Source organism: Electrona antarctica, assembly GCF_951216825.1.
Source record: "Electrona antarctica genome assembly, chromosome: 19".
Classification (NCBI taxonomy): domain Eukaryota; kingdom Metazoa; phylum Chordata; class Actinopteri; order Myctophiformes; family Myctophidae; genus Electrona; species Electrona antarctica.
Genome location: NC_136800.1, coordinates 8,669,955 through 8,681,208, shown reverse-complemented (window position 1 = coordinate 8,681,208; position 11,254 = coordinate 8,669,955). Strand labels below are relative to the sequence as shown.

The following is an 11,254-nucleotide window of genomic DNA, read 5'->3' as shown; positions in this document are numbered from 1 at the left end:
GTTTTCTTCTTAACTAAACTTGTTTTCAACTAAACTTCACTCCTCTCAACTAAGCTGCATTTCCATCTGGATCAGTTGGAATGTCAAGTTGACGTGTCCTAATTTTGTAAACAGAAGAACATGTTCTGTGCAGTGCTGGGGTCTGCCCCATGGAGACTCCATACAATACATCAACACATCTGTCTGTTGAAATAAATGACTCCTGAGAGGCCATGCAGTTACACAACTGTTGCAAATCAATCAGGGGGTTTAACAGAAACAAGGCCAATCTACGATCAATGACAAGTCAGAAAGAAAGAAAGAAAGAAAGAGAAAGAAAGAAAGAAAGAAAGGGCCTGCATAGACATTCTTTGCCACCATGCCAGTCCTGAACCAATACAGCAACTCACAATTAACCTCAGCAACTACAACACAGCACACATAACCTACTGAATATCAGTCTTCAATTGAAAATTAACATTTGGCTGTTTTAAAGCCCAAAACCTCTAGTTCAAACCAAAAGGAAATAGCAAATTCACTCATAGGATTATTGAAGTGATCAAGAGCCACATACACATTGTTCCCTAGCTAGCTGTTACAACTCACTCACATACCTTCAACGGCAGATACAACGCAACATACATACTGTAGATTCACATCGGCATTCAATTCCAGAACCAGAAACACTTACTGAACGTAATGTTTCATTGCCACCCAGTCATCGGAAAACCGATGGAGAAACGCAGCTAAAAATCCGAATTCGCATCCGATTCGCGCCCGGTGTGTGGAGACCTTAAGTACACCAGCTTGAAATCATACAAGTAGGCTACACACACAGCATACAACACAAGCAGCAGCAGCAGCAAAAAAACAAATTCCTACTTTGAGTTGACTTCGACTTGACTCAGTTGACTGCATCAGTTGTGTAATGCCAGGGTCAAACTTTGGAATTGGAACCCATTCATAGTTCATGATGAGCCCTCCAGCGGCGTCTCCAGTCATCTCCATCCTCCATACATCTGGCTACATGGCTCCCAATATCAATGGCACAAACCAGCCTCATTATCCTGACTACCATCGTCTCTCTCTCAGCCTTGGATGTTTAGTACTGCACATAGCATTCTGTTGTAGTGCAGTGGTCAGGGATTTATTAGGGCAGGCTCAAGGGTCCAGCATTCACAGCATGTCACAGACTCAGGGCTGAGAAGAATCTGAGCTGGGGGTCTGGGGGTCATCATCCTGGCTTGTGTACCTGTGGAGCAGGTTGAGAGAGACACCATAAGCTTTGAGTATAATTAAGTATGGTAGAAAGAAAGTGAGCTGACCAAGTAAGGAGCCACAAACTGTACACTGTACCCTGTCACAACTCACAACAACAGACAAACATACACAGCCATACGTAATACGTATACGGCATCTATCTCTGGTCCATAGATAGCTCTAATGCCGTTGCATTTAGAGCTATGTTACTGTGTTGCCTTCCGGGGGCTCGCATAAATGCAGACCAGCCTCTCGTCTGTAGCGTAAATCTAAAGAACGTTTTACCTACTCACCAATACAAAGGCAGCCTGTGTAATTAGAAAGCCTATTTTCCTTAGTGGACGCACCCCACCAAACGTATAAAATGCACTTTTTGGCCAGAAAGGGATTTATTTTCACCAGAAAAAAATACTTTGTTACTCCACTGTGCCCTCTTACCGATATTGCCAAGAGAAAACCCTCATAGAGAAGATCTTTCCTCCGGTGAAAGAGCTATGGACCAGAGCTATACTGCATCCTTCCGGTAACAACATACAGCTTATAGTAGTAATCCTATACACTAAGTATATCCTATTATATTCTATATATTCTATATAGTCACATCATAATACACAGCCTAGTATACATAGTAGGTGTACCTACTACCTAGCCGCAATTTGCAACTCTAGATTATTTTTATAATGGGATGAATCTAGAGTTGCAATACCCTCCATTGACTCCCCACTCATCCAATTTGGTTTGTGATCTGCTTGTCTTAAACAACGTTAAACTCACAAACATTGTAGCTGTAGTACAAGCTTGAATTATCCTCTTTCAATCTGCCGAGCTTGTTTTTCATAAAAATCCCCTGTAGACATGTTATGAGCTACTTTCTGTCAAGACATCCTCTGCAGGTGATTCTTTTTCTAAGTGCTGGAGTTTGGAAGCACTCGTCATAAGTCACTGAACGGCCCTGTGTACCACCTGTTTCGAATTTGCACATAATGCAGGAGGCAGCGCTGCAGCACGACCCGTTAACAAAAACGAGTGCTTCCAAACTGCAACAGAATCACTTGCAGAGGATGTCTTGACAGAAAGTAGCTCATAACATGTCTACGGGGGATTTTTATGAAAAACAAGCTCGGCAGATTGAAAGAGGATAATTCAAGCTTGTACTACAGTTGCAATGTTTGTGAGTTTAACGTCGTTTAAGACAAGCAGATCACAAACCAAATTGGATGAGTGGGGAGTCAATGGAGGGTATTGCAACTCTAGATTCATCCCATTATAAAAAAAATCTAGAGTTGCAAATTGCGGCTTAGGTGTACCTATATACGTAATGTTAGTTTTATATTGGATAAATATAATACATTTTACAGGGGTTGACAAACTTGACATGACACTAGGGGTTGCCCACCTGCCCTTGTCAGGTAAATAAAAGATTCTGGCAGGTGGAGTTTGTAAGTAATCATTTGAGAGTGGACACAACCATCTATTAACACAACACCAGAGTGGAATGTAAAATAAGAGCACTGTTAACCTATGTGCTGTTTTCGCTGTTGCTACATTAATATAAAATATGGACTGGGGTAGGTGTTACACACTTCAATGAATAACTGACTATCAGTGTGGTTTGATTTGTTCATGTTACTCGATGTTATGCAACAAGACATTAAACACAAAAACGTTTCTGTCTTGTCTGTGTGGCTTGTCATAAACATATCAAATTCGCTTTAAACAAAATAAGTTAACAAAAATACATGACACCTATAGTTCTGTAGGTTCTAAAATAGTAGCCTAATAGCCTACTGAAGTGAGCTGAATTTGAAATGAATTAATTCTTCACAAAACAGTCAATAGCAGCTTAATTGGGCCTCTGCTGCATGCTTTGCAGTCTACGTTAGCTTTAGCTGCAGTGCTAAGCTCAGCCTCAGACTACTATAATAAGGAGGACATTATTACTACACCAACTTTGTGGGAGCGACTGGAGACACATGGCCAACTCTTGGCCAATACCCGGGGTATTATTTACCATGGGGGCACTACTTCACACTGTTATGATATCTCACCTGCAACAAGACGTGAAAAACAAACTATGTACAGTATTAAACACGTTTCAGTCCGCCTGCAACAATACAGGATACATTGGCAATTTGGCATTTGGCTTCCTTGCAGTGGAGCTGTAGCTCTGAGTCTACAGGTACGCCTATGTGTTGTCTTTGGTAGACAAGGAATTCGTGTAGGACCATATTAAAAGGAGGTGTAGGACCCATGCACACACAGCACTTGTTCAAGCACATTTATGTTCGTTTACCCTCTCTCTCTCTCTCTCTCTCTCTCTCTCACACACACACACACACATAGTTAATGCTTAGGATTGATCGGTATAACTCTGCAGAATAAAAACAAAACGCTCATATTAACCTTAAGAAATATTACGGTTTTTTTTATCATGTATTCCATGCATACAAATGTTCAGGGCTGGACCATATTATTACGGGCGCGTTCAGAAATAGCGCACTTGCAATGCAAACTAAATACTGCGCATTTCCGAACGCACCCTACATCAACTTGTGGTGACAAGAGGTCCCTTAATGAAATATTGTCTTTTTTTATCACACCCGTGTTAAGTGAGGGGTGCTCTTCATCATTCATCATCTCTGGCCAATCACAATTTGCGTCCTGACTTTTGTCTTCAATGTTTGTGTTTAGACAAACAAGCTGGGCATTCAATGTTTGTCAAAGTTACTGACACCACGGCGCGTAATCAGCGCCTCAAACTGTGACTCCGCCCACCCCCTGGGGAAGTTGTGATTTGATCTCGTTCACTGCAATGCAATTTGCAGCATTTTCAAAACAATATTGAGCAGAGTAGCGATTATCAAACGTATTTGCAATGCCATACGTTGAAAGATATGTTGCCCGTGGACAAAGCACGCTACCTCCGCAAGTTAGATAGCATCGTATGTGATTAAGGATTGGACCAAGTTGCATTGGCAGCCATAGAAAATTCTTAGGCTAAAACCGGATGTGACGTTTTTGGGCGTTCCTGTCTTATGTGGTCAGAGGGGCTAGCGCCTCCTATGTCCAGCTTTCAGTGTATGTTCACAAATATTGTCCTACACAAACATTAAATTCCCATTGACAATGAATGAGCACGGTTGTCAGTGTCTATACGTCATGATGATGTATAAGAGCGCCCCTCACTTCTCACGGGTGTGATTTTTGAGTTATAGATTTTATAATGTATTAATTTAAAGCGTATTATTTTGTCTTATTAGCAGGGTTCCTTTTCAGGGGTCTGCCACCTGAAAATCTAGTGAATTGTTATAGCCGATCACAGGATTTAATTTTTTTTTACATTAACTGCTCTAATGAAGCAGCAGCAGATGACTTATGACTTATGTTATGAGTGTCATAATTATACTGTCATAATTATACTTTATGCTTTGAGATACGTATGCCTTTTTGAAAATGAATCTATTAATGTTTCAGCAGTGCTAGGCACTCCAAGGCTTTGTGTGTGCCCCGGCATGACATCATTTGGAAGTTTGGAATTTTTATGGAATTTTTTATGTCCGTATAAACATTTTAGGCCTTTTGGGCCTAAAAAGAGATCAGAGATGTATGATACATCATACTTTGTGTGTACCCCCCTCACCTTGACGTTAAGTACATAGCACCTCTCACAGAGAGATCTCACAAAGTGCTTTACAGTGAAAAGAAAAACATCTCAAGCATGGAATATAATGGAATGTATACCATCAACAACCGTCTGATCAATTAGTAGCATTTAGCCCAAAAAGTGGCTTCAAAGCAGCAGTACACTATAGAAAACCAATTATAACATCACTGTTCCCTTAATTAGTCCACTGTTTCCCAAGCAGTGGGTCAGGACCATTTTGTGTGTCACGGACACATTTTTATGGGTCCCTATATTTTTTGTTTCCTACATTTTGTTTTTATTTTATTTTTTAAACATTTAGGAAAAAAGCAAAATTGTTCATGTCATGAATTCAAAACAAATTCAATGATTTTTCAGTAATTTCATGAAGATATATATAAAACTAAAATCAAAGAAATTGCATAAATTAGAAGACATATAAGAAGTAGTTAAAATATCCGATCTACAAGCTTGTGACACGCTGTGGCTTGTAGATCTGCTATTTTCAATCATTTGTGTCCCGGGCAAATTTCTGATCTCTCTTTTTGGTCTCGACCTGAAGTTTGGGAACCACTGCCTTTATAGTGCATTTGGCTGCCATAAGTATGTGTTTTGTCATTATTTTCAATTTGTCTTCTACCTACTTATTTCATAACTTATTTGGGTAATATGTCTAATTTATTCCAAAAGTCTGTTTGCGCCATGTCCGGTGCCATGACCATATATGGTAACAAGGCTCACACAGGCATCGTAGCCTATGGGTGCACATACACTTCCGTCTTTAATGATTTGTTTTTCTTTCCAGTCTTGGTTGTTTGATGTTCACGTGGGTTTCCTTTCTTCATTCCGTTTGATTTAACATGCAGCCAGTGAGGTAAATAGATGTTCATGTGTTATTTTACTCCATTTATGTGCTTTATGTTTCCCGTTATTGTTTATCTGATCAGTGTTTATTCTTTTTGTGTTGTCAGTTTTGACGTTGGCTTTGTGACGAAAGCATGTGAAATAAAGCCACCAGTAATACAGTACAGAGTACAACTGAGTAGTTCTTGACATCAAAGGGAGTGACAGTGCATATTATTTACAGTCTATGGGTGGAAACCACTATCATACTGTGACATGGTATTAGCCAGGCTAGTGACATGGTGCACTGGTCACTCCTAGCACACTCTTTCTTTTTTGGTCAGACTGTTTTTGTCATCTCGCATCTTCCACAGTGTTGCCTGTCGAAGTGGCTGGCCATGAACACACCGGGACCGCACTCGTCACACTCGCGCTTCAGGCGGCGGACCAGACCATTGTTGTCGACATCGTAGTATTTGAGCACGGCGAGTTTCTCCTTCCTCTTCTCGTGCTTGTTCTTCTTGGGGGTGGTGAAGGTCTTCTTCTTCCTCTTTTTGGCACCGCCTCGCAGCCTCAGCACCAGGTGCAGAGTGGACTCCTTCTGGATGTTGTAGTCGGACAGGGTGCGTCCGTCCTCCAGTTGCTTACCGGCGAAGATCAACCTCTGCTGATCGGGAGGGATGCCCTCTTTGTCTTGGATTTTGGCCTTGACATTGTCAATGGTATCTGAAGGTTCGACCTCGAGGGTTACCGTCTTCCCAGTTAGGGTTTTCACAAAAATCTGCATCTTGTGTTGTGCTCCTAATTGCGGGATCATAAGAGTACTGTATGTACCACAATGAATGTTCCTTCTTTTCAGAAAGTTCGGCTGAAACAAGGTTAAAATATCTGTTCTTATATGCTCCACCAGTCAACCCGCTGATGTCATGATGTCTCAGCCATGTCCTTATTTTCACAGCAGCCGCACCCAAATAAGGTGTTATTTGACATCGCAAAACCATTCCTATCATGTGACATGGTGACATGGTGTGAAATGGTGGATCTTGGGACATAAATGGTGTGGCTCCAAAGTGAAGCTCTAACTTAACGTGATCAGCCTGTGTCTTCGGTCATCTATGACGTCAATCCCTGATGACATATATCTCTGAAATATGTCTCCAAATTTGGGCAACTAGAGCGTTGCCCGTTGGAGCCTCTACAGCAGTGCCCGTCGTTGGGCACTGGCCTACTTGGAACGATGCAAGTTGGAAATGAATGCCCCACCAAGATATTATGTCTGTGTCCCTTTTATGCCCATATATGGAATTCTTTGTCAGTCATGCCCAAATATGGAGTATATATGCAGACGTCAGAATGATGTCAGAACAGGCCAGCTCCATATATGGACCCTGGGCAGGGGCCCTGTCCAGAGCCCGGGCAGAGGCCTTTTTGGGGCGGTTCTGGACAACTCGACACCGAGCACTGCACCCCCTGCGGTGGTGTGGAACGCGTGTGTCGAATTTGATGTCGGTGGGGCGAACGGTTCTCGAGTTACGTGGATTACACAGACAGACAGACAGACATATACAGACAGATGTACGTACAGAGACTTGGTGCAATTTATAGATAGATAGATAGATAGATAGATAGATAGATAGATAGATAGATAGATAGATAGATAGATAGATAGATAGATAGATAGATATTAAGCAAGCACCATGAACCTTTAAATCTTTGAAGGTTGGTGTAGTTTTTTGGATAAGCTGCACAAACTGTTTTATTTGCTATGTATAGTATACTATAGTAAGTATACTGATGAGTGCCATGCAGAGGACAAAGACAAATATGTTTTGTTTTACAGGAAAAAACATACACAAGTCCAACTGCACATGAACATGGAACATGAAAGACCTCAGACTCTCAGAGAACACATTTAATCCTACCCTATATTCTGGGGGCGAACGTTGCGTGAAAATGGCTGATCTACAAGCACACAACGCGTCGTGTGCTCAGTTCCATAAATGTCAGACCTCAATAACAATCTTGAATAGGCCGATCTATCTCAATAATGGAAAAAGATATATAAATTTAAAAAATATTCATGAAATGAAGTAAGAGTGACAAAAGCCTGGTATGCTACTTTAACAACAGTGCTCGCTTTATCGAGCAGACAGTTCCTGTCGGTCTGTGATGTGGTCACCTCGCTTCTTTCATTCTTTCCTGCGTCAGTGGAGAAGTTTCCTCTGCTGTTTCTGACACAGCAAAACAGAAACACCGGTACAAATAAAAAGGCTCTCATAATCTCTATTTGTTCTTTCTGGTCCTTCGACTGTCAATCCTGTTTCATGCCCGGCGACTGTGGCTCAAGAGGTAGAGCAGGTCATCCAATGATCCATCCATGGGTCGGCGGTTCGAATCCCGGCTCCTCCTGTCTACATGTCGAAGTGTCCTTGGGCAAGACACTGAACCCCAAATTGCTCCCGATGTGCTGGTTGGTACCTTGCATGGCTTCCGCCGCAATCGGTGTATGAATGTATGTGTGAATGGGTGAATGTAATGCACAATCTATGTAAAGCGCCTTGGATAAAGGCGCTATATAAATGCACCATTTACCATTTACCATTTATGCCCGTGAACTGATCTGTAAGTACATGACGCATCATCAACACAACTTATTTTTTTCTTTTTCTTTACTTTTTTTAAGAGTGAAAGTCCAGTGTTTGATCAAGATTAGTAGGAGCCAACCCAACATAATATGTTGTAATAGAATCCAATATTAACTTCTGTTCAGTGTGGTCGTTTCCACTTGTTTTCTCGTCTTTGACAGAGATCATATAACACCAAGTTCAACATGAGCCAAAAGCCTTCATACTATTGATTAGAGAAGGTGAAAGGCCCATGTTGCAACTACCTACTGTAAATATAATCAAGGCAAACCTTTTTAGAACAAAACCCCAAATGAGTAGTGACCTAAACAGTTAGTTTAATAGTGCTGTGTGAGTGACAAAGGTGATTAATCTGGAGAAAATGAATACAGTACTATGTATACATCACAGGATGTTTTTTAGTTTTTTCTGAGCTCGACCCAAATGCAGGAAAACTCCAACTGACTCCAACTCAAAGTACAAACAAAGTCTTCATTCTCAAGTCCTCTCATAAAACACACGGCTTGGTTGAATGATGGTGCTTGATTTTGATTGGTCAATCACTGAATTCAGTTGTGCTATTTTTGAATAATGACCGCTAGTAACAGGTTCTGTTTGGTACAGCAGACAGCCATCGCGATCATTAAATTAATTACACAACATCACATCATACCCTCAAGGCCATTCGTTCCGCGATATGAAGTATAGGTCTGGTCTGCTACGCACATAATATAGCCTTGTGAACATTTCTCTGGCCCACTCAACATTGGATTAATGAATCGAAACTGATTCTATTTTATTTCTGTGGAAAAAGCAGGAACGGAGAAATCGGCACAGAACCGCTGACAGTGATGAACCATTAACCACTTAAATTTAGTTCACTAAGTAGTAGCCTAAGTATTGAGGGTGCCGCAGGGTGGGTTTAACGGTGTTAGCTTGCTTGCTGTTTCCTAACCCTAACCGCACACAAAGCCACATAGTCGGAATAATGGGATGTCGGAATTGCTAGCATTAGAACTGTTTCAGGGCCATTTAAACACTTAATGTAACACCTTAATTCTTTGCTGACCATGCACCCCCAGCGATCTGCTATTTTTGGCAAATGTTAGGCAAAGAGTAGAGACGATTCATGTGGTTAAGACTCAAGAGAGAACAATGCAACGCCAGTGAAAATCGGCATTGTTAGACATGCAGGCATGACAACAGCGTGTGTTGCGTGACACAACCTGTGTCAGACCAGAGCTCTTGGTTAGCTGCCCTATTTAAGGTGCAGAACATTTTCTTAGATTTTAGATGTTTGGATATCTGAAAGAAATTGTTACGGAGAGACAGTGAGAAGCGACGTGGTAATTCACAAGAGAGCATCTGTAGAATTATGGACAATGTTAAAATTATTATGAAAAAGAAGGACCAAATTGAGGAGCAGATAAAAGCTTATTATGACATCTTGGAAGGTCAAGGTGTTGGGGTTTCAGGTCCCCTGGTTGACGCAGAAGGTTTCCCACGGGCAGATATCGACTTGTACCAGATCAGAACAGCAAGACACAACATTTCGTGCCTACAGAATGACCACAAGGCCGTCATGTCAGACATAGAAGACGCGTTGCACAAGCTGCACTCGCAAGAGAAAGCCACGCATGACAACAATGGTCAGGCCGAGGCGCAGTCTGAGTCTATGGATCACGAGGTTACTCTGCCCTCTCCCTTTGCACGAGTGGACGCTGTGACACAAGCTTCTCCCGCCTGTCAAGCTGGTCTTCAAGTTGGCGATGAAATCGTGCAGTTTGGTTCTGTGAAGACGGGAAACTTTCAGAACCTCCAGAACATTGCCGCTGTTGTCCAACATAGTGAAGGGAAGCCATTGCGTGTCACAGTGATTAGAGGTGGCCGACTAGCCCATCATGTGTCCTTGACTCCACAGCGATGGTCAGGAAGAGGTCTACTGGGATGCAATATTGTTCCAATCCACAGATGACTCTGAGACGATTCGACTGTCTTGAAAATGTTACCTCAGTTAATAATAAGCCACAGGGAAACTTTAGTTGTACCCAACTGGGTTCTTCTCAAGTGACCGCAGGGGGATCAGTTAACCCAATCAGGCCTGACGTCGAAATTTAATTTTAATTTTTTTTCTAAATCATGACAATCTTCGGAAAGATTTGAGGCACATTTTAACGATTTTTCAAAAATAGCAGACCTACAAGTTCATAGCGCGCCACTCGGTGGCGCGCTATGAGCTTGTAGATCTGCTATTTTTCAATAGCTAAATTATAACATAATGTTTAAAACACCAAAAGGGGTTCCCGCCCAAAATTGGTTAATGGTTAATGTGGTTAAACGCTAACGTGACATGGATGTGTTCCAGGTCTCAATGGATTAAGTGTCTCACTGGGCCCGGGGCTCGAACCTGGGACCTTTCTACTTCCGAGACGGCCTCTCAGCTATATCAGCTATATATCGTCACCTCTAAAGTAAAAGAAAAAGAGTGCTGTCCTGCTTGTGTGTATAGATGCCTAGAGAGATCATAAGCATTGTTAGTTAGGTACTTATGAAAACAACATGGGTTTTTTTGTTTATTGGAGATTGATTAACTGTCACGCAAAGGTCAAGAACAATAAGTTACTTGGGTAAATGTACCACACTGCCTGCTAGTGATGCTGCAGTGCTTGAAACTAATAACTTTTACATTACATTACTCTGTACTTATAAGTAAAAGTTTGAGGTACTTTTACTGGAGTATTTCCAATTTTCAATACTTCTACTTCTCTACATCTCAGAGATCAACAATTGTACTTTTACTCCACTGCAATTATTTGAAAACTAGTTACTAGTTAGTTACTTTGTACATTTGTATTATTATTATTACAAAACATACATTAACCTCTTCATCAGGTCTATTTAAACT

At 41.4% G+C, this 11,254-nt stretch overlaps 2 protein-coding genes across 2 annotated transcripts; one reads left to right on the top strand and one right to left on the bottom strand.

Moving 5' to 3' along the window:
* Window positions 1–6,065: 6,065 nt before the first annotated feature.
* LOC306943828 (ubiquitin-ribosomal protein eS31 fusion protein-like) lies at window positions 6,066–6,512 on the bottom strand (the record flags this gene model as incomplete). The annotated part of the gene is made up of 1 exon (XM_079530352.1): window positions 6,066–6,512. One exon carries the CDS (start codon window positions 6,510–6,512, stop codon window positions 6,066–6,068), a length of 447 nt encoding a protein of 148 aa, XP_079386478.1.
* Window positions 6,513–9,724: 3,212 nt separating this feature from the next.
* LOC306943504 (26S proteasome non-ATPase regulatory subunit 9-like) lies at window positions 9,725–10,324 on the top strand (the record flags this gene model as incomplete). Its single annotated transcript, XM_079529886.1, has 1 exon — window positions 9,725–10,324. The coding sequence occupies one exon, from the start codon at window positions 9,725–9,727 to the stop codon at window positions 10,322–10,324; it is 600 nt and encodes a 199-aa protein (XP_079386012.1).
* Window positions 10,325–11,254: the final 930 nt, after the last annotated feature.